At 44.0% G+C, this 24,594-nt stretch overlaps 1 protein-coding gene across 1 annotated transcript in view; it reads left to right on the top strand.

The window, feature by feature from the left end:
• The window catches only part of Dscam3 (Down syndrome cell adhesion molecule 3), a 65,843-nt gene that overhangs the window by 26,106 nt on the left and 15,143 nt on the right, over window positions 1-24,594 (top strand). The window contains exons 4-8 of the mRNA XM_076326879.1: window positions 1,139-1,303; window positions 21,384-21,530; window positions 22,235-22,375; window positions 22,916-23,106; window positions 23,994-24,234. Coding sequence (XP_076182994.1) covers window positions 1,139-1,303; window positions 21,384-21,530; window positions 22,235-22,375; window positions 22,916-23,106; window positions 23,994-24,234 — 885 coding nt within the window. The remainder of the gene's footprint in view (window positions 1-1,138; window positions 1,304-21,383; window positions 21,531-22,234; window positions 22,376-22,915; window positions 23,107-23,993; window positions 24,235-24,594) is intronic.

Genomic DNA, 24,594 nt, shown 5'->3' with positions numbered 1-24,594 from the left:
AATTTAACAACAATTTTGTATAATACAAAATTGAACGAAGAACTAAGTAGAATCAAAAGAACCTGGATGGAGCATCGTGTACCATAGAGGTTTAATAATTTTTTATCGGGCTATTTAATTGGAAAATGACATGAGAAAATTCATGAGCAATTTGTGCTCCGTGTGGAATAATTTTGTACACAAAATTGAACGAAGAACTAAGTAGAATCGAAAGAACCTGGAGCATCGTGACGTTTTGTGGATATCGTAGAAAGAGACGATATTTCATCCTGTTTTTAGAGTAAGTGAATTGTTTATAGAAATATCGAAAGGAAGACGGGTGAAACGTGACGCGAACTAGAAATTAAAATCACCGAATATAACTACTCGCGAATTTAATAACAACACCGCTCTCGTATCAACCGTATCTTATTTAGTAAACGGTAAACTCGATCGAACGAATCTAATTATAATGCGATGTAAATGTCTATTTGCGCGCGATAAATGCTAATATTGTTACGTTGTTCGGGAAATCCGACTCCGATATTTAAACTAGAAAATTGAAACGTAATATTAACACATATAATTAACGTAATGTATCTAGAACGCCTATTTTTCAGTCCTCGCATTCCAGTTCGAAAATGGGAAACAATATTAATTAATCATCGTTGTGCACTGAACGATACGAATACAATGCACTTCGATTGAATTATAAATCCAGTATACTATTACAACTAATACGTCTCCGTTGCAAGGTCGCTTGATTCCTGAAATACAATTGCGTTATTTCATTTCGTGTAAACATCTTTCCAGACAATAAAATATTCACCGATACCCAGTACGAAGAAATTGCATCTCGACAAAGTATCCAATATTTCTCCAATGTTTTCTCCAATTATCTCCAATATTTCTTAACGATCGTTTCGTATACAATTTTCACGTGGCCCGTTTCAAACGAGTCTGACACGTTCGCGACGTTAATATTTACATAGAATAACACGTGATTCGTGGTTCGATCGTGGAGCGTTTAAAATGTAAAACTGGAAACAAGTCTGAGCATCTGCAGCGTACCTGCTGACGCAACTGCTGTAATTACGCTCAGCCGGGACCGGTTGTTCTGAAGTTTGCATCTAACCGAGATTTTCTTTTCGGATTTCAGTGCTGACGGTGCCCGGCTACGACGTGAGGGTGAATAGATCCCCGGTGGTGGAGGGGTGCAACGCTGTTTTATCTTGCACGGCGCGAGAAGACGTCAAAGAACACCTGACAGTCACATCCTGGTTCCGAGACGACGCCATTCTTTTACCTGGGAGCACGGACACCGGTAAGCATGGAGAATAGTTCGCGAACGATACGCGCGGTCTTGTTGCGCCTCGAGTGGCGAATTAAATGAGAGAAACTCGCGTAATACAATGTCACAGAGGGAACACGAGGGTCTGTGAATATCGACTATGGAACGAGGAAAGAATCGATCACGGTGCACCGTTCTGTTCCAGCCTAGAGAATTCTTTACACGGTGCAGTCGCCGCGGACTAGCGACGGGCTCGAACGAACCGCGAACTGTTGTTCAAATAATATTTATTTCCAGAAATCGATTCGAAATTTAGAAAATTTCAATTTGCCACAAGCATGATATCGGTATTCGATTTTCGTCGAGTTCGTTTTGAAGTAACTTAACGAATCGTAACGAAAGTTACTCGATAAGTATGCTCTGATTAAGAAAGGTATCTTTCTGAAAAATTCTCTCCAATTATTTCTTCTATTTTTTTTTTTTTTTATAAAATAGAGAATATTACAAGAGTGTCTTTAAATGTTACGGAATCCTCGATAAGATATTTGTAATAATACTTTGCATCTTATTCTTAATGAGAATTTCCATCGAGAGCTCTCCCTTTTTAATATTAAAATAATTATTATTGCTTCTATTTACTTTTTTTTTTTAAGTTGCAATCATAGAGAATATTGCAAATGTTACGAAATCCTCGATAAGATATTTATAAAAATACTTTGCATCCTATTCTTAACGAGAATTTCCATCGATCGGATCGGTTGCAAACCTTCGGTTAATTCGAGGTTGTGAATATTAAGAATAATTAATATTGCTTCTATTTTTTAAAAAAAAAAATTACAATCACAGAGAATATTGCAAATATTACGAAATCTTCGATAAGATATTTATAACAATACTTTGCTCCTTATTCTTAACGAAAATTTCCATCGAGAGCTCTCCCTTTTGTTTGTACACTTTTCGATCGGATTGGTTGCAAACCTACAGCTAATTCGAGGTCGCGAATATTAAGAATAATTCAGCACCCATCTTCTGCGTTCTTAATTCGCCGCTCGGTAACAACGTTGTTGCTCGTCTACGTGAAACACTATCGTGTTCGCGAACACGGTAGAACGAAATTATATCGGAACCACCTTTATGTTCCCGCGTTCTACGAAACGTTTCATAAAACGCACGAGCAAGTGCACTCGAGGTACGCCTAAGAAATAAACCCCCTTTGACGCGCGATCTTTCTACGCCCGGGAAATAGTTGACTTTAAACTACTGAAAAACTGGCACGCGGGTACCGATATTAAAATATTAATACCGCGCCGAGGTTTAATACATATACATCAAAAGTTCGCAATTTTTTCGCAACTTTCGTAACGTCGTTTATAGTTTTACTTTTGCACTTTTAAACGCGAAATTTATTCGAAGCAAGCACGAAACGAGGCAGGGGGAAAGAAACCAAAATAAAAAAAGGAAGAAAAGGAAGAAACACAGTTGCATCGACTCACGTCGAGCAAATGTTTCCGAGTAAGGAAGTCTTCGTTCGAGTAATCGCGATCGTGCAAAATACCGTTCTTCGCTCTTTTCGCGATATTGTTTCTAATTCAACGGTTATGGAGCCATTCGATCGCGGGACAATGGGATCGTACGCAATCGTATTACCCGGGAGCAAAACTCGGGTCATTTATCAGTCGCTGGTAGTCACGAATTAATTTCCTTCTCCTTTGCGCTACAATTACGTAAATTCTCATCAAGAACGCGAACGGAAATTCAGCGAACGCTGTGAATGCTGGTATCGCGGGCATCATTTATAATCTTGGAGCACCGTAGTGGCCCATATTTGCTCGCCGCGGCTATGTATTATGTTGCAATGATAATCGTAAACAAGTCACGTGCACGCGGAAAATGTAATATTGATGGTAGAATCCCCGTGCATCCGTATGCCGAATGAGCTTGCCGCCGGCGTCGATAATTACATCCCCGGTTCACCGTGTCATAGATCTCTTCTCCCGTTTCTTTTCACGTGGAAACAAGCACTCGTAGCGTAAGATACGACGACAACATTCTATTACCAGACGGATACGAATCGTGTTAACTTACGAGAAATTCTTGAATTTTCATTTGCTCGTTGGACGTGTGTTCGTTCGCATCTTGGGGGATTTTTTTTCAACACGGTCGTTTTTAACCGAATGGAGATCGATGTCACGGCAAACGGTATCGAGGATATTCGATGTTCGAGAATTTGTCAAATTTCGAATGAACGTAGCTACTCCGGCGAGATCATCGTAAAACAGTGTGTCGATGGTTTCAACTTCTGGGTGTAATTTATCACGTGGATGTAAAAACGATCGTCCGCCTCTGTCTCGAAATTATCTTCGTGTAACGAGAACGTGTACGAGAAACCGGCGCGAATTTCGTCGCCGAAAGACCTGAAAGTGTCAAACGTGAAGCAGTAACACCGAGGAACGAGGAAAGCTTTGAGAGCGGAGTGAATGAAAACCTTTCGACGAGTTCACGGATCTGTTTCCACCAGCTTTACGAATTTATCTGTTGCGACACGCGTGATAAATCGTTCCTTCGTGCCGCGAAATTCTAAACGCGACGGAACCGAGTCAAAGAAACATAAAAACATTCGAGGCGATCGCACCCGGGGGAGACGGAGGGTTCCTCGATGACGGTGAGATCGTCGTTCTTCGAGTTGGTGGGATCGACTCGATCGAGGTGGGGGTAGAAAAATGAGAAACAGTGGAGAGAAATCGAGAAACACCGGAGAAAAGGAACGAAATTGAGAAGAAGATATCGGAGACGAGTTCGCGACTGTCTGAAAAGAGACAAGGGGCCGAAGATTCGCGGTAAATAGAAAACTGAAAATAACAGCGGAGTTGTATTATAGTTGTGCGATCGGTCGACGTCAAGGTGTGAAAAGGAAAGTGGAACGGGGAGAACGTTGAAACCTTATCGACCTAACATTGCGATCTTTGACCATCACCTTCGGTCTAAATGGGAATAAGAGCTAACTGACAACGGTATCGATGAAGATACTCTGAAACGTTAAGTTAAATATTATGTACAATGCACTACGAAGTCGTGTAGAGTATTATTATTATAAAGGAAACGTAAGGTGAACGATAAAAATTTCTTCCAGCATAATTTCGTTGTTTGGATCACTTTTTCAAATTTAGTACAAAGTATCAATATCTGACCGAATAAGAGTAACAACACTAGTGTACAATCGAACGAGAAGAATGTTGACCTTTCCTGGTCAGACAAGTAGAATAATACCTTTTTCCACTAGGACAAGTACAAGGACAACCTTCAGTTTTCTTCTTGGTCAGACAAGTAGAATAGTGACCTCCCGGTCGGGCGAGCAAACTAACTAGGGAAGATTAGATTAGTAGAATAATGGCTTCTCTTGGTCGTGCAAGTAGAACAGAGGCCATTCCCTGGCCAGACAAGCTGAACGAAGATTGCTGGCCAGACTAGTAGAATGAGTACTGTTCTTGGGCGGACAAATGGAATAAGTGCTATTGCTGGTTGGAGAAGCGGAATGAGCACCATTCCCGTTTAATTCCATCGGGAATAAAGGTGATAAAAACGTTCGTTTGAGTTTACCCGAAAATTTTTAGGACTCGCGCCATTCACGGAAATTTAATTATCACGACCCCGCTGTTACTTTCGCATACTTGAGGCGACTCTGAAGTTATTTTGCGACGAGTGCACCGTCGTTCTGAATAATAAATCCCTCTCTTCTCTCCCTCTGTCTCTCCTTGTCTCTCCCTGTCTCTCCCTGTCTCTCCCAGTCCCTCACAGTCTCTCCCTGTCTCTCCCTGTCTCTCCCTGTCTCTCCCTGGCTCTCCCTGTCTCTCCCCGGTCTCTCCCTGGCTCTCCCCGTCTCTCCGTCTCTCCGTCTCCCCGTTTCTCTGTCTGGTTGCCTCACCATCCCTCTCTCCGTCTCTGTCCTTCCTTTTTTCCCGTTTTTGTCGCGCAGGAACGCGATTCCGCGCAAACCTCGGCCGTAACCAGCGATCCGCTGTTTGCAGTTGGGAGCCTCGTATCGTGTACGACCGTATATTACTATCTCGTCGTCGTGTCCATGCCGATGGCCCGGCTTTGAATATTCCCCCGTGTTGCCACCGGGATTTCCATATTTCTTCTGGAGTTGCCGTGTTTGTTTTCGCCATTTCCCGATATTAAAACGCTCGAGTGGCGCGACCTCCTGGCTAGGGGTCCGTGTTGCCACCGGCTCCGATCTTCCAGTTCCGCGTTATTGTCGCGCGTCCTGCGGGACCGGTGGCGATTTCTTACGAAGCTCGAGGAACGTATTCCGCAGATGTCGCGATTCTTGCACGGAGACGCGCTGGAATTCCGTATCGGCGATTCGATACTCGCGCGTCACGATTCGCGAACGTCCAACGACTCGAAATATCGAAAAAACGATGGAAACGAATCGGTAGATTTATCGGATCGTTTGGAAACTCGTTTCGTTTTCTTTTTTTTTGGTGAAAATGAAACACGAGTGTACAAACTCGAATTGTGTATGTATATATTATCCTATATATTAAGTAGATTACAGATCTATGATTTTTTTTATTAAAATCGCAGCCGAGTGAACGGAACTGTTTACAGGTTTACAAAGCCACGAATTCCGTACGTATCGTGTTACGTATCGTATAAATTATTTAAGAACGCACAAACGTTTCACTAAATTATATATTCTCCATTTTGTAAAACGAAATTACTTTCCGAACTGACCCGATATTTCGCGCTCGAAAAAAATCTCAACTCCGGACAACTTCGGTTAGGTTAATCACGCGATCGAATTTACCGCAGCTTCGTGCCGCGAAATATAGTAATTCGATTCGCCCATTGTCACACCTATTGCTTGAACAATCTACGATCTTTTTCAGCGATTTTCTTTTTTTCATGGAAGAAAAGATTAAAAAGGATTCTTTACCAGGGAGTAAAAATAATATTCTTCGACGTGAAATTGAACCGTTCCCGTACGACTGTCCGGCCGCTCTAATTAGAATTTCCGCGCGAAATTATAACGCAATATTCGTCGCTACACGCTCAGGTGAATTCAATTCTTTTACCAAACGCCGGGGCTATTTATATGAACAACCGAGGGCGCGCTCAGTCGTTCGAGTAATCGAATTTTTGTCTGCGGTTTTAATTCGTATCGTTGGTGCACGCCGCGAATTCACGAATAAACCCCGCGAAGGGAGCTGCCGGTTTCGAGGACTGTTTATGGAAAGCCACCGACGAAAGTCTCGCGCCATGGAAAATGAAGTTTGAAGACCGGCTCTCTCTCTCTCTCTTTCTCTCTTTCTCTTTCTCCACTCTCTCCTCTCTTCCACTCCTGTTTCGGGGATTGTTTACGCGGGACCCGTCGATGAAAAGTTCCACGCGTCGGGAATAAACGTTTAAACTTCTCTCAGACAGTTGCCCAGCGAGTTCGCTCGCGCAAGGCCGCGGCTGGTTTTTTAATTGAAATTAAAGTGTCTACCGCGACCGTGGAAACCGAAACGTTTAAATTACGCTTTAATCGCGATTATTGCGAACGAGACCGGAAATGGAACGCGTTTAAATCCCCGTTGCCGCGCGAAACGCGGAAATACAGGATTCACCGGACGTTTGGAAAGAGAAGAACGCGCGACCCGGGAAGATCGAAGTGCACTCGGTGTTCCTTGTAACGTAATCTGTACCAAACACCGAACGTTTTATACGTTGCGACGATTTTAATTCCATTGCGTTTCTCGATCTATCCTAGTAATATATTATTTTTAGTATAGTATAGTTTTACGTTTAGTATATTATTTTTGATTAAACATCTATTAGAACAAATTCTCCAGTACTTAAGGGAGAAGGTTCACTTAACTTGAAAACAGTTTCATAAGATTCGGGACGATTTTCACTCGAAGATCTTAACTAATTTATTCGATACGTGACACAATGCATACAGAATTCGTCACTTTGTAAACCTGTAAACAGTCGCGTACAATCGGCTACGATTTTAATTAAAAAATCATAAATCCACGATCTATTTAATACACAGCAAAATATATACATAATTCGCTAAATTGATAGATTTGAATCAAAAAATCATAAATCTATAATCTACTTAATATATAGGACACAATTCCATACACAATTGGTTAAATTAACGACAACGATGACAACCACTGTTCCCCGTTCGGAACACCGTTCTTTTCAACGGTAGAGGCACTCGATCGGGCAAACATCTCCATCGATTCGAGCGTATTTCAAGTACGCATCTACGCGTTCCCCATCGAAAGAAGAAACTCCGAGTTCCCATCGGAGAAGTATCGAGCAGATTCTCTGTTCCCTGAACGTTCACGGTCTCCTCTGGCCCGCGTTGAAACGTTCCGCGTATCGGGGGATCCGTGCGCGGGAAAGCCAGACGGGTGCTCCGTCAGAGGCTGCGTTTTATCGTCGAGCGAACTTTGATCCTCAAAAATATCCGAGATCGAGGCGAAGGAGCGCGAAACGGGAAAGAAAACGCCCGCTCGAAAGACTCGGGAAAATCCGGGCTTGAATCGCGCGTGGTTCTCCTCCGCTCTCTTCTCTCTCCCCCTGCCCACACCACCACCCTCTCATCCGGTTCTGTCTTTGTCAATTATCCCGATTCGAACTTAACAACCGTTACTCTCGACGAGAACGGGCCCGTGTGCCTCGTCTGCGTCATCTACGTCGTCGACGACGACGATGAAAAACAGACGAGGGATTGTACAAAGGCATAAAGCCGGAGAGGAATGCTTCAGCGGCTTACAACCGGCCGTGGGGAGGGGTAGCTGAAATGGGGGAGGGAGGCTGAACGCATTCGAGACCGAAGCTCCTGAATGACTGCATGCACGTGCGTGTTCCGTTGCCTGAAAAACCGGAAAAAGGGTCGAGCACCTATTTCCGGCGGTGGGACGGACGGACGGACGGACGACGCGGAGCGGGGGAGGGGGTGAGCGGCGGATGGTAGGAGGGGAACGGTACCGGGCCATTATTAAAAGTATAAAGGCCACTTCCGCGCGCTGCAACAGCGAGTCGGGGAATTAAATGGAAGAGGAGGACGACGATCTTTCCCCCGATTTCAGGCGACACGGAAATTTTCGAGTCTTCTACGGACCATGGTACGCTCGCTTTCTCTTCCGCGAGAGGTAACACCGACGAACGTCTTTCCAACCGATCCGGAAACTTCCGCAACGCGATCGTGTTCTTTGACCGCTCCCGTAAGCAAGAGTGCAGAAGAAAGCTTATCGACGAACTCGAGAGAAGAGATTTCGTTCGATGTTACGGGTACTGGGAATGCTTTGGAAAAATTTGTACGCGGTGCACGAGACTCGTGGGAAGTTGCACCGTTGAGGATATTGTTATTGTATTATTCGTCGCGAGGCAGGTTTTGTTTCGGTGATGATCGAAGTTCGAGGTGTTGAATTATACTCCGATATTATTTCATTTCCGCGATGCTGTACCGAGGATTATTAATGGCGGAGTATTTTTTTAGATACGTGTGATTCTTTACGGGGATGTACACGTGGATAGAAAATTTTGCCGTAATAATAATCGTGCACGTGTTTTCATTTTCAATCTGTCAACAATTTTGTAAATTTTTTTGTAATTTTTGTAAATTTTTTTGTAATTTTTGTAAATTTTTTTGTAATTTTTGTAAATTTTGGGGAATTTGGAGACGATCAATGGCTGGGTGTCTCTGAAGAGATTTGATTTTTTTTTTAAGACTAACGTAACATTCGATATGAAAAATTTCACCGCGATAATAGTCGCGCTTAGTTGCAAAGTTTGTCAACAATTTTGTAAACTGCGAAGAATCGGACCTGACCCTGGTCGGACAAGTGGAATAGGGTCATCGCCGGTCGGACAAGTGGAACAGGGTCGTGTCTACTCGGGCAAGTGGAATAGAATTGTGCCTGGTTGGACACGCGAGAGCCGTGTTTGGCCAAACAAGTGGAATAGAGTCGACCATTGTCGGACATATATAATAAAGGCGACGTTGATCGGATAAACGAAATAGAATCGTACCGGCCAATATTCTTTTCGATGCTTTCGTAAACTCATCGATACCTGTCGCGATGATAAACCACCGAAACGAGTTTCGTTCGGGTTGAACATTTATTTTTCTTCGGCGGCCCTAAATATCTAAGGTGGAAAAGGAGAGGGGAGATCGTTTCATTCGGGGCCTACTAGTGGACTACTCATCGGTAAGACGTCCCAGCAGGCCCTGCCTTATACGTCGAGACATTGGAAGATCGATAAGGGACCGTATATATATACCGATCGGAGCAGGTACGGGAACTTGCGAGAAACGATCGGTGGTCAGTTGCCCTCTGGTGGCAAGCGTGAGTAGCACCACATCTCTCTCTCTCTCTCTCGTTAAATATTTTCTCAAGCACACGTTCCATTGAAAGTGTCGCGCGACAGTGATCTCGAACACTCGTGGCACCATCGTTGCACGCGTAACGGAACACCTGTGAACACCTCTTGTCTTAATTTTCGCAGGGTCTCGCGCGCTCGGAGAGCAGCACCGTTCGCGAAATGTCGAAAGATATCTCGCAACACGGCTGCACGCGGACGACACGCCGCTTTCCAACGTTTCTAATATTTACCGTGAAACGACGTTAAATAACGTAAGCGGTCAACACTCCGTGAAAGAGAAGATTCGCGCGCGAGAAAAGTATCTTCTCGTAAACGCCTGGCGTACAAATTGAAGTGAAGAAACAGCTTTGAAGCACGTCGACGCGAAAAAGGAATAAAACTGTAATCATAACACGAGGTGCAAAGGAAGCGGGAAATGAGGATGGAAACAAGGGGCGAAGGGTGGGCGAAGGGGTCGGGAGGGGATGACGTGGGTGGTAAGGGGGCGGGGAGGGCCGTGTCGCTTTGCAAATGTGTGCAGACACTCGTATGAGCTCGGTGCTGTCGGAGGACGTCATCCGCCGGGCACAGAAGAGGGATTTTCAGGTGAGACGACGGTACCCAGGACACCAGGAGCTAGTTTTAACCAGGGAATGAGATGTCAACATTACTCGCTCTCGCGAAGGGGCACCAATTACCAGACTGACAGAAGATAAACTTCTGAATCATTCAGCTCTTCCGGTCAATGGAGACGTTCAACCAACGACGACGACGACGACGGCCAAACTTTCAGACGTTAAATCTTCGATTTGCAAACCCACGAAAGGGACCTACTTCGAAAATAGAAACTAGTCGCGAACGTTGTTACCTAACCCCCCTTTGGAATCGTAGGTAGAGGAACTATTGAATATTTTATTCTATCGTAGAAATAAAGATTACGTTCGCGGAAGAAACGTTTTTCGAAACTTTTCCATGAAATTAAAAATTCCATCGGACTTCAATCCGACGTTTTCAATTACACGTCCGAGACGAACTTCAAAATTTAATCAACACTCGGAACATTCGGGGTTCGCTCTCCCGTTCTCGTATCAACGATCGATTTCTCCGGAAGCGCCACAAATGCCCCGAAAGTCGTACGGATTTATCCACGAGAACGTCCCGAAACTCTTAGGTTACCCTGGATATTACGATTGACTTTGAGATTGAGATTGGCATCCGTAATGGGCACTTGTTAAGGGACTCGTTAAACTCTTGAACTCCGCAACTTCGAGCTTCGCCATTTTGAGGGTGAAGTTCCGGTAGTCCGGTGTCGCTGAAATTACTCCCAAACTTCGAACATTGACGTATGCTCGCCACCGGTCCCTTTGTTACATCCGGTTAATTACCGTAATTGCTGCAGTGTCTTTAAAATAAGAAAAAAAATAGTCCGTGCCCGCGCAAAAATAAAAATGGATTACCTTACACGTTATTCTCGTTTACAAACGAAGTTTCACAACAAAGTATCACATTTGTGTACATTTTCCACGCAAAGTGTCTTCAAAGCGACTTGACTCTCCACGCTTTCCCAGCGCAACGTGATCAGAATCACAATTCTGTTCCCATAAATGCAAAATAAACAAAACTTTGTCCAAGAGCGATACCATCGAATTGCAAATTTCTCAAGCTCTTCGGAACCTTCTCTCTGGAAGGTTGAACATCGATTCAAATTCTCGAAGGTTCCGTCACCTTCCATCGTACGACTATCCGTGATCGAAGAAATTTCGATGGTTCGATACACGTTCGATAAGAATTCCCCGAAACAAAACCACGGACGATCCATCGACTGAGTCGAAAGCGCGAGAAAGAATAAGAGAGAACTGGGCTACCAATTTCCCCGTGGTAGCTCGCAACCCAGTCAACCTCTCGGGAGGGACATCGGTTACCAAAGCTGCCAAGTCGTCAGCCTCCTACGGAGTAGGAATATCATTTCCCAAGCGCGCGACCTCCGCAATCGCTGGGACCGCATCGCCGACACGAACTACCCGCAATGCACCGAAGCTGCTCCGAAGCGGTCCTTTTCATGCGATGAAAGTCTATCGTTCCATCGATTCCCCGGGAGGGAATCCGGAGTAAGGGGAACGGGCATCGTGTCGATATAACAAACTCTGCCTTGACATATCTAAACCCGACCTTACCATTTAACCGTGGTATCGATATAACAAATTGTGTCAACATACCTAACCCAGACCTAACCCTTCAAGTATGATGTCGATGTAACAAACTCTGTCTTATCATATCTAACCCTGATTTAACCATTTAACCATGGTATTGATATAATAAATTGTGTCAATATACCTAACCCAAATCTAACCATTTAACCATGGTGTCGATGTAACAAACTCTGTTTTAACATATCTAAATCCAGACCTAACCACTTAACCATGGTATCGATATAACAAATTGTGTCAATATATCTAACCCAGACCTAACCCTTCAAGTATGGTGTCGATATAATAAACTCTGTCTTGACACATCTAACCCCGACCTAACCCTTTAAGGCACATTGTCGATATAGCAAACTCTGTCTCGACGTATCTAAATGCTCAACGACCCGGAAAAAGAAACAAAAGTTATTTATCTTCTCCCCTTCTGTTTGCAAAGATACGTGCAAAGACCTGTAGAAACATGAATACATTCAACGTCGGTAGTTTTAGCGTTAATGACAGAAGGCTGTGACGTGCCATCTCGATATGCCCGTCGAAGACCTCTCTCTGTTCTTCGATGCGGATAAGGGCGCGCGATGACGAAGAGGGCACGGGGTCCGCGACGTTGCAGGTGTTTCCTTCCTACGTGGCCGAGTATGGAGTCAAAGGGGGTAGGAGGAGGTGGCGGTAGGTGGATAGCGCTAGGGAGGACACAATGTTACCCGCCTAGTTACGAAACAAACGTATCACACCCCGACACGACGTGATGTTCTCCGTGATATCCTGCCACCCGCAGAACCAGGCCTTCTATACCTGTATATATACCGGGCGTACCTGTTACGTGCACCCGACCGGCATAAATATGTATGGGACATGAATGCCTGAGCGTGTACAGGACGATCCGAACCGGAGAGTTAACGCACGTACCTGCTGGTGCACCCCCGCCAACCGGATACGGGGAGGGTTTTGAAAATCGTACCGTGCGCGCACCGGGACTGTGTTGTACTCCTTTTTATAGGTAGACGACGACACGAGAGACCGGTGTCGCGTAACTTTGTCACCGTTTGAATAAATAGGCAAGCCTTCGACGGTTTCCCCCTTTGAGACACATCCCGATACCCGGTTTCTTGTTATTTTCAACCGTGCCTCGCTCGGGGGAGTTCAACGACGCGACACGGTGGATCATGGTCCGCAGAGGGGAATAAATGGGATCGTGATGTCGCAGAGACCGTCGATAGGTCATCCGAGATGGGTTTAGAGATGACGATGTCGGTGAGAAGTTGCGTACGTCCAGACTTGGTTCGAAATTTCAAGCGTTGTAGTCTATCACTGTTTCAACGACCAGTAGATTTAAGGAACGTTATCATTGGAAGGTATTGTTTCTGGAAAGATCTTTTGTACAGAATATTTTGCAACGATTATGAGAGTCTTCTCGTGTGTCTATTGGTTATATGGGTGAGAAATTGCGTACGTTTAGACTTGGTTCGAAATTTAAAGTGTTGTATCGTATTGCTGGATCTTTGACATGGTTTCTTTCAGTAGATTTAAGGAATATTATCATTCAAAGATATTGTTTCTAAAAGGATCTTTTGTACAGAATATTTTGCAACGATTATGAGAGTCTTCTCGTGTGTGTATTGGTTATATGGGTGAGAGATTGCGTACGTCTAGACTTGGTTCGAAATTTAAAGTGTTGTATCTTATTGCTGGATCTTTGACATGGTTTGTTTCAGTAGATTTAAGGAACATTATCATTGGAAGATATCGTTTCTGGAAGGATCTTTTGCACAGAATATTTTGCAACAATTATCAGAGTCTTCTCCTGTGCGTTTTGGTTATATTCCGAGTTAACCCGATTAACTTTCTGTACTTTGTTCTTTGTTTGTCATCCGAACGAATGTTTGTCGCGGTATCGGTTCGTACGATAATGTAACGTCTGTTTGATATATAAAATTCGAAGATGCACTTTTGGGACACGACAGCCAATTTGGAGAACATTTATCAACAACTTACAACTTCGTAGTTCACTTTGAAAGAATACAACGGAAAAAATCGAGTTCTTAAAATCCTCTCGTTCGCAATCGTAACCACGTTTCGTTCGAGGAAACACGGGTAGACGGATTTTCCTTTCGAAGCGCCTGCACTATCCGGTTTCTTGTTATTTTCAGAGCTCCTTGTTGGAAGTTGGGTATCACGAAGTTAGATCATACCGAGGCCAGAGGTAGCAGAGTAAACGATGTCGCGATATTGTAACGTCTATTGATAGGCGATACGACGGATAGGTTTAAAAATGTTCGCGCGTGTTACCTTATAGAGGCGTGGCGTTACAGAGGTAGGCGTAACCTTGTTTCATTTTTTGTCGTTTATTTAACACCGGTAGGAAGGCGGATCATAGTCTGTAGATGGAACAAATGAGGTTACCGTATCGTAAAGTCTGTCGATAGGTCGCCCGAGATACGATGACACTGCAGAAAAGTTATTTTACAGGAGTTGGCTCGGTTTGAAATTTAAAGCGTAACCTTGTCGCTCTTTTATCGAATAATTCCTCGCCGCGAGTTTTCTCTTTAAAGTGTCCGAAGCGTCTGGCTCCTCGCTACTTTCAACGTTTCTCATCGAGCGTACAATTCACCGATAGAAAAACAGACGTCGGTTTACAACAAAAAAAAAACTGGACACGACCTCCAGGTATTGTACTAACCAGTTAAACCATCGAGTTAAAAAATCATAATTCGACTTACCTTGCAAAAGTAAAATGTTCCTCGGATACGTGTTCGCTTTGAATTTCTTCCATTCGTTTCTTCCATTAGTCGATTCCGTGGAAAAATGTTCGATCCGGCGATAAAGTTGGTCGTCGCCTTCTTCCGATAACAGCTTAATTTTTAAAATCACATTCGGTTCCAATCCTTCGTAGAAACGAAAAAAAGAAGGAACCGATAGGGAGCACCGTTAACGAATACGCGAATGGAATGATAGCTCTTCCATCGACGATGCGCTTGAAAAAGAATGAAACTCCGGTTCGCTCGCGGGAAACGAGCGTACACGGGTCGCTTTTAAATTCACCGATCGACGGTAATTTGTTTCAGCCCTCGATCGCTTTCTACGACGATCGTGCGTAAAACTTCTTTTGCTCCACCTCTGCTACGAAAATTCCTCGTCGCTGGTGCTTGATTCGCTTTTATTCGAAAGCTAGAGGGGCAAATGGATACTTTCGCGAGCGAACGAACCGTTCGATTGAAATACGTGCCTGGAGAATCTGTCGCGAACGTGCGTCCGCCGGGTGCTCGAAGATTTTACAAAGTAGGGTGGAAGCTTTTACGTAAACGCGCCATCGCAGTCACCCCACGAGGTTCCACTCTCTTTGTTAAGACCCCTTCTAGACGAAATTCACGCGCGAGTTATGCGCGCGCTGAGAAATGTTCGCCATTTCCACGTTTCTCGCCACTTTCGCGGGAAAATACGAAAAGTCTGGCACGAGACACGGGCTGGTCGGTGATCAACTTTACACTGGGTGTTACCGAACGAGTGGTATCATCGAGCAGGTGATGATACCACGCGCGAAAACAAATCGAAAGAGAGGAATAACAGTTTTCGGTTTGAAGTTTCGTTTACGAGAAAATCGAATTTGAAAATGTGTGTAAATAATACGTTTGTTATTTTTAAGTAACAGTTGTTGTTATTAAGTAATACTTTGTCTATTGTATAGTCGACTACGATTTCGAAAGAAACTCGAATACGAAAACAATTCATCCCGATCGAAGGAACGCAAGAAGATGTAACTTTTAAAATTCTTAATCCGTGTATAAGAATACTTTACACCAATCGTCGAGATGGTTAAGACAATCGAGTTGATCGATTCGATTCTTCCTTGAGAATCGACTGGTCCGAAAACGTGACTTTCCAATTACTTGGAATAATTATTTTCTTCGCGATTCGTTTCAATCTCGTCCAATTGGACGTTTTCCGTTGATGGAATAATTTTTCCACGATCCGTGATAAAATCTGTATGCGAATGTCTGCGCAAAAGGTCGAGCATAATTCGAAAAGATATCACGGGGGAACGTAGTCGATGCTGGAAATGAAAACAGGGACGTTGGTTTATTTCCGATCGATGATCGGCTCGCTGGATATTTCGGTTACGAATCGATGTATCCGCAGATACAACGACCTACAAGGGAGATCTATTTCGAGATAGCCGGTGAATTAAGATTACGGGTGTGCCCGTTAAAAATACAACAGCGCGGAGTACTCGGCGGCACGAGAGGCTCGTTGTATCGAAACCGTGGGAAGGGTAACGGAAACGGAATTAGAGCAGCTGCGAAAGCTTGAAAAATTGATCTCTAACGTGCCCGTGTTCGTGGTTCGTGTTTACGTGTTCGAGTTTCGCGCTAGATAGAGGCGTGTATCGCGCAATGCGCCGAAGGAGTCATCCGTGGCGTTGCCTCGTGAAAAATTTCAAGAATGTCGACAAGCTGTTGATCCAAGCCCATGCAATATTTCCAAGGTGAGAATAGCCGAGGAAAGATGGTAGTTCGACGCTCGACTAAGGGTCGAAATTGAATGGTAAATATTTAATCGGGACATTTATTTCGATCGAAATTGACGCGTGGAGAAATTGGCGGCACGGGTGATCTTCGATGAAAAATTCAACGCAAATCGAACACCGTCCCTGTCCACCGTTCGTACGTTACTTCCGCGTCCATTTTTGAGAATCGTTTCACGTACACGTCGATAAACGCGCCGTTAAGGCACCCGAACGCATCCGCGATTCCCCGCGATCGATGAACCTCGATCGAAGACCCCGGTGAATCTCGCGAACGCGATGCAACGATACCGGGAAACGGAGTAATAACGAACGCATCGCGATTCGAGACTCGTTTCACGGAAAAATCGAGAAAGTACGGACCGTGGTACGTTCTACGAAACGATAAGTTTTCATCCGTGCCTATCCCTCACCTGGAGACGTTCACGCGTAAATGTGAACACCGTGCGCGAATATATAAAATATATATATTTGAAATATCAAAAAGTAACGTTTCCTCCTTTCGAGAAAGAAACTTTGATCGACGAAAAAGAGAAAATTTCGTTTCATTGTGTGCAAAGATTGGTACGATCTTGAAGAGAAAATTGTTGATTCAATTTTGTAAAAATATTCCTTCCATTCGCGATCAATGTTTCCCGATCGATCGTTCACGCTTCGATGTTACCTCGAATTACGAATAAGGGGGCGTGTCCTGTGTAATGTAGGGTGGGGGGTGACCTTGAACGGTCAATATCTTCGGACTTGGATCGAGAGTCGCGTGGAAGGGAACGGATTGGTGAGATCGCTTCGTGACTCTGGCAGGGATCGCTGAGGGGTCGGCTTCCTTTTTCTTAATCACTCTCGAAAAGAATACCGCCGCAAGAGCGCTGAATGGATCGCGTGTCCCGATGTTTCGCGAGCGTCAGAGACGACGGTCGTGACGCGGTGGAAGTCTCGCTCGGGATAATGAAAATGTGTCTTCCACGGAACAGACAGCCGGCAAGAAAGACGACAAAGCTGGCGAGAGCCGTTTGACGCGGCACCGCGCGACCCAGCGAAGAAGAAAAACTTGGAAAGGGATCGATAAAACCCCGGCCACCCCTTTTTCTCTTGGTCGTCTTCCTGCCAGGACACGCGGCGGCTCGCGAGGGTGCGAACTTCACCCGGCATCGGATACGACCCCGTCTCAAACGCATAAAGCACCTTCGTAATGGACGCATTCAGCCAAACTATGGTTCTGTCCCCGACGAACGCGCGTCGCTTCGACCCTTTCTTTCAGGAGATCGCGCTTCGCGTCCCTGTTTAAAGAAACAGACACACGCATTCAACGACTGTATTGCGGACGGCAACCATTTCGATATTGTCGTGTCTGCTCGTTTCTTTATTTCAACTACCTACCGAGACCGAGACCGTTCAACGAACCGTTCCGTATTCGAATATTCGAACACGTTGGACGTTTTCGAATATTCGGTGGTTAATCGAGTACTCGAATGCTCGATTATTGGATCGAAGGTGGACTAGACTGGACGAATATTGAAGTGGGTTAATAATGGACTAGATAGATACTAGACTGGACGAATACCAGACTAGGTGAATAGTAGACTAGATAGATACTAAACTGGACGAATACTAGACTAGACGAATACTAAAGTAGGTGAATAATGGACTATATAGATACTAGTGTGGACGAATACTTGACTAGACTAATATTGGATTAGATAGATACTAGTCTGGACGAATACTTGACTAGACTAATATTGGATTAGATAGATACTAGTCTGGACGAATACTAGACTAGACTAATACTGGATTAGATAGATACTGGAGTGGACAAATACTAGACTAGGTGAATACTGGACTAAATACACACTAGACTGGACAAATACTAGAGTAGGTGAATACTGGACTAAATAGACAGTAGACTGGACAAATACTAGACTAGTTGAATAGTGGACTAGATAGATACTAGACTGGACGAATACTAAACTAGACGAATAGTCAATTATTTGAAACTTGACCAGTGGAGTATTTGACTAGTTGAGTATTAAACTATTCGAATACTCGACTGTTTGAGAACACGACTATTCAAAACTTTAGTGGAATATTTGACAAGTGAAATACTTAATTATTCCAATACTCGATTATCTGAATACTAAATTATTCGAACACTTTATTCGAATACATGACTATTCGAACACTTTACTCGAATACATGACTATTAGAACTCTTTATTCGAATACACGACTATTCGAATACTCAAAACCCTCAAACATTTCTCCACTTGTAAGCAGCCTCTGTTTACATTCACCGTGCCCCCGGACTCTTTCAACGGGGAAAAGAAGTAGCGATATTTGTAAAACATTTCGCTAAATTTTCCACCGAAGGAAACCCATCCCCTCGTCTCCGTACTCGTTTTGAGAGTTTCTCGAGCGAAATTAATAAAATTTTAATTACTTCACCGAAACGAATAAGAACCGCGTACTCGGGCCGGTATTTACCGAGCGTGGTACGTTTCCTGGTACGAAAAAAAAAAAAACACGGCCGATAAACCACGTGTTTCATCGCATCAACGTCTACCCGGCGCGTTTTCCGACGATTCGCGGATCCGTAGGGGCGTGTGACACGGCCGTACGTGCGTTCGAAGACGAAACGTGCAATCGAGTCGTCGGTTTCGCAACGTCGAGCAAAGTTACGGGCTATTTATCTCCGTATTTTTATTTCTGCGGAGTAGACGATATTAAATTGCTCCTTTCGCGGGGTCCACCGTCCACCACCACCCTCCCGGTTGCATCGATGGTAAGCTCACCCTCGTCGAGCCACGGTTACCCAACTGACTGGCTAGTCTTATTTCCTATTTCTTTGCTCGCGTCTACCGTGCATCGCTGGATACCGCGAGCTCTGCGTGAATACCCTTCGATACGGTGCAACGGCACCAGGAGGAAACTCCTGGTGTCCAGGAAATAAGAAACTGGAACGATACGCCGCCGGAGCAATAAATATCGCGCGACGTTAAATTTATACCGTGTCTACGGGAATACCAGTAAATATCGGCGAGCTTTCGAAATCACTCGGTCGATCGTCGATCGAATGAACACGAATTTAATCGGCGTATCGAGGGGGAGTGTACCGGAAGATATCGCGATATTTCGAAACCTCGATTTAATAAACACCGTTTCGATTCAACCGAGAGACTCGAGTTTCTTTTCTATTTCTTTTCAATTTTAAATACACCGACGAAAATTATGGTGATGTTCGAAATATTAAGGAATATTAAATGATTAAGTTATGTTACGAAATTACAGTTGATAGTTTCAAGCACAACCGTCTACGATTTTTCTAGCATCGTCCCGACCAATTCCTCTTCCATGCTGAATACAAAAAACTACATTCTTCGATCTTGAGGAATTGACGTTGAAAAAACTCTGAAACTATCCGCACACTGAATGTTCATTTCATTCACTTCTCTACACAGCTACGAAAATTTATGAATCTTCATTTTCCAACTTGTATCGCTTTAGAAAGATACGAGTACATCACCGTAGAAAACGCAGTTGCAACGAGTTGCACTTGTGCAGAAAAATGACATATTGATCGAAACCACCATTAAAGGTATTCATTTTCGCAATACACTTTTACTCGCCAACTACCTGGTATCTCTAAGACATTTAACACAGTACACCAGAATACTTCGCAAATTTCTATCCACGCACTCACAATCTTTATATCCATGAAACTTCCGTAACTTATTACGGATTATGATACCTGTTCACTAACGTGTAATCGCGTTACGAATCAATGTAAATTTACTTCTTTCTCGAGCGTTTCTCGATCCGAACGCCCCAATGGTTACTATTGGTCGATCGTGCAAGGTGTTCGATCGAAATCGTTTAAAAAATCTCGCGCGAACAGTGACGTTCCACGGTCTAGACGTAGGTCCCGCGATACGAAAGAACTTCTCCCAGAGGATGGTCTGGCTGGTCCAGGGTGTCCTCCGGAGGTCTGGCCCGTTGGCTCGACTAAATTGAAAATTTCACGCCCGACGGTGCGTCCGTCGGTTGATTCGACGGGATTTCATCGACAGATGCCGAGGATTTTGCATAACCTTTCGCTCCCGCCGAATGGAATCGAAGCGAAAATATTGGGGGTATCGCGGCCGCGTCGTGAAACTCGCGCGATATTTTCCCAACCATCGCTACGAAATCCGGTATGGCGCTTTTGTTTTCGATTCGAACGGCTCCTCTAGCCGATTCTCGGTATAAAGCCTCTTTCGACTCGGAGCCAGATCCGTTTCAAAGAACGAATATCGCTCTGCGAGATGAAATTTTTCTTTTTCCTTTTTTTTCCTCGATCGTACAACATCCACCGGGGTGATTAAACGAAAAATAATCGAAAATAACGAGTTTAACGGCGAACAACCGAGATCGGATGAATTTTTTCGGTTTGGGGATTTTTATACTGTTGAGCAATTTATTCTTTTTTTTTTTTATTAATATTCTCTAGGATTAATCGTTTCGCACTTATTTGAGCTACGAAAAAAGCAATTCCACGAGTTATTGGGAGATTGGATAATTAACCGTGAATAAACGCGGAACTGGAATTATTGTTACAATTGTTCTATTCCTAGAGTATCGTTCATAAAGCGTGTCAGTTTACCACCTTTGTCCGAAATTAATGTACAATTGCGAAAATATCGAAGGAAAAATACAACGAGCACGGTTCCTCGGGGAATAAATAAATGAAGAATTTTTTAGTCGTAAGAACACAAAACATTGATTTGTGTGCGAATAATACTATTGGGTTGTTGGTAAAGTGATTTCGTTTTCCAAAATGGAGAATGTATAATTTAATAAAATGTTTATACACTGTAAAAAAATCGTGATTCATTTTCACCAAAAAAACGAAATGACTTTTCGAACAACCTAATATTTCAGACCCCACTTCTATCAAAGTTTGAAACGTTACCTGTTCGAGCTGGTGTTTTACTTGCTCGAAGAGTTCAATTTTACAGCTTTGCTTCCTCTCGCTAACTTCGATTACGTTACAGGCGGAAGATTCGTGGTCACTTCCCAAGGAGACCTCCACATTAGAGCCGCCAGACCGGAAGACGGTAGAGCCAGGTACTCGTGTTTAACTCTTCACGCACTGACCAGCGAAAGAAGAAGAAGCGAACCCGCCACGTTGACAGTCACAGGCACGTCAACTTCTCTAAATCGTAACAAAAACGCTTCGATAATTACCACGATTTTCGTGGTAAATTTCATTAATTTCTATCCGAGTCGTTGCAACTTGCGTTGGATCGAGCAAGAATATACACCACCTTACTGTCGACTATATTTCAAACAAGACGAAAGAATCTTTCGAAAATTGCACAGTCTCGAAGATGACGCGATATTATTCTCAACGTGAAATGAAAAAGATTTATAACAAACACCATGTGTTCAAAAAAAAAACAAAAATATTACTTCCGTGCATTATTTTACGTTCGCTCGACACTTCGTTTCTCCACACGATCCTGGACGGAATGAAGTATGATTGTTGGCGTATCCTCTGTGAAAACAAACAGCTTTTGTAAACAGCTATCCGTCTATTGTTTAACATTTATCGTTCCAAGTGTGCCTCTCGAGCACCACCGATATCGAACGTTCCACTCTAACTGTGCTTGTTAGACACTCCACCAACTGTGTTATTCCTTATAGTTTTCAACGATGCGATAAAAAGAAATAAACAGTTCTCTATCGTGAGAAACGTGAATTTGAAACGGGATTCCGTCACAATGGTTTTACAAAAAATTCGACAATTGGAGCGATAAGGGTTAACGTACCAATGATATTACATTTCCAGGTAACGGTTCGTCAATTTTTTTCCCTCCGTGTTCATTTTCCGTTGAACTTTCAGAACCGAGCGGATCCATGCCACCGAAACTGATGCAAAGGTCACAAATTGCCATCTCCGCGGAAAGCGGATCAGACGTGCACCTCACTTGCTCCGCTCAAGGAAGCCCACCCCCTCAATTTACCTGGTACCGCGATGTTAACGGTTGGTTTAATTAGGGGATTGTTTACTGTATAACCCCGGAGCACACCGTGCATTGCATAATCTAACGCGATCGCGTGATACGGACATCGTTCGAACATTGTTTTTGGAGCGGGATGAATTAAACGTTACTCCGGAACCCCTCCGGGTTAACTATGAAAATTAACGGAGGTACGTCAACGAAGAGGATTCGAACGGTGGTGTAAATTGAAAACTTTGTTTCCACCTTTCTATTATGGAAAACGTACAAGAAAAGTTCGTGATAAATTTATCCGAGTAGCGCAATTAATGGTAATTCGAATACGTGTTTATTGAGATCGTTTGCGATACGTGAACTTCGTTCTAATTTTTTCTAATATTTCCACGATATTTTAACTATCGATTATTTAACGAATATCTACCATTATGGTAGATACCATACTGGTTTACCTACCATACTGGTTTATCTACCATCTTGGACCATGAGAAAGAACAAAGATTCTGCGATTGTTGACACCTTCGATCGATCCGTATCGAACGTAACACGTTGTCTCGTTGTTGCAGGACACTCGATACCGGTGGAGTCATTTGGCCGGATTCAACTTTGGGGCGATTTAATGCAAATACGCCGCGTGGACGCTGAGGACGCGGGAAGGTACATTTGTCGGGCTATCAATCAGGTCGGTGAGCAAGGAGCGGAAACACACCTGTCGGTCACGTCGAAACTTAACGCCCGAATACAACCCCGTGTGCAGGTATGACTCTACTTCGTCGTCGCTGAACGTTTGTCACGCGTCGCAAATCCGAGCGTTATCGTACAGTTAGATGGACAACGTTTAAACGAAATTAGGAGACGTGTATAGGTCAAACAGGACCGTGTCAGAGTGTGACGTGTAACTACGATCGTTTCTAAGTCGTGTATAGAATTACGAGGATTTGTAAACGGTAAAATTCTGTAGAATACGATTGGAGATATACTCACAATTGTGGAACTTGATTTCGATGACTTCTGTATAGTGAAACTCGATTACAAAAGGTTCAGGAATTGTGTAACTCAGTTTCGATCGTTCCAAAGGGGATAGAACTCGATTTATAGAACTTCCGAGACGTGGAACTCGATTTTGATAACTTCGTGAATTATAGAACTCTGTTGCTCCGAGTGACATTGATTCTCGAATTGTAGAATTCAGTTTCGATAGCTATCAAAGGGTGGAACTCAAAATCGATAACTCTCAAAGGGTGGAACTCAAAATCGATAACTCTCGAGTGGTAGAACTCGATTTCAACGAGTTTCGAATTACCGAAACTTCGGGTATCGTTGATTTCGCGATAGTAGAACTCGATCTCCGAAATTCCCGGATTACGGTATTCGGTTACGAGAACTCGACTCCCGAATTACGTAACTGGATCGCGCGTTGCGATTCACGCGAAACGAGTGGAACTCGATCGTAACGAGTCCCGAGTTTCGGGATTTCGAAGCTATCGATGCGGTTCGCGACGAACTGCTTCGTATCATTAAGCTCGTCGAAAACCATCGGACGAAGCTGACAGCGGAGGGATCGAAGGACGCGCGGCTGCGTAAATCGCGACGCGGGCATTAACTTTCGTGCACGAATCGTTAACCGCTTCCCGGTATTTACAGATCATCAATTCCGGAGAGTCTGCCACTATGAATTGCACGGTGGAGGGTTATCCGGTCGAGAGCGTCGAGTGGTTGCACGACGGTGTTCCAGTATTGACCGCCCAGGACACGAGGATCAAATTGCTGGCTCCTCTAGTCCTCGTGATAGGCTCGGTCGGCCGAAAGGACAAGGGGATGTATCAGTGCCTCGTTAGAAGCGACAAGGAAAATGCTCAAGCCACCGCGGAATTGAAACTCGGAGGTATACGCAAGTGAACCGATAAAATTCTCCGACACGATTTTTGATCTTTCAATAACCAATGTAATTTAGGATCGCACAAAGGGAATAGAAGCAAAACAGGTAAAGAAAGAAAGCTATTCGAATTATTCCCAGTGAGTTTATTTCGTACAAGTTTTACAAATTCTTACATGTTACAAAACTTGTCAATATCGTAACGCAATATCCTACATTCGCAACCAATTAGCTCGGTACCGCTCGCGATGAAGAATTATTGTTCGTCGCGAGTAATATCGATTACCAGGTCTCACCAGAGGTTGCTGCGAGCGGAGACCCGGAGGGAGATAGATGGATTCAAAGTTCCATCAATCTCACTCGATACTC

This window comes from Ptiloglossa arizonensis, chromosome 2 (genome assembly GCF_051014685.1).
Source record: "Ptiloglossa arizonensis isolate GNS036 chromosome 2, iyPtiAriz1_principal, whole genome shotgun sequence".
Lineage (NCBI taxonomy): Eukaryota > Metazoa > Arthropoda > Insecta > Hymenoptera > Colletidae > Ptiloglossa > Ptiloglossa arizonensis.
Note: the sequence above shows the minus strand (reverse complement) of the source record. Positions and strands in the feature narration are given on the sequence as shown.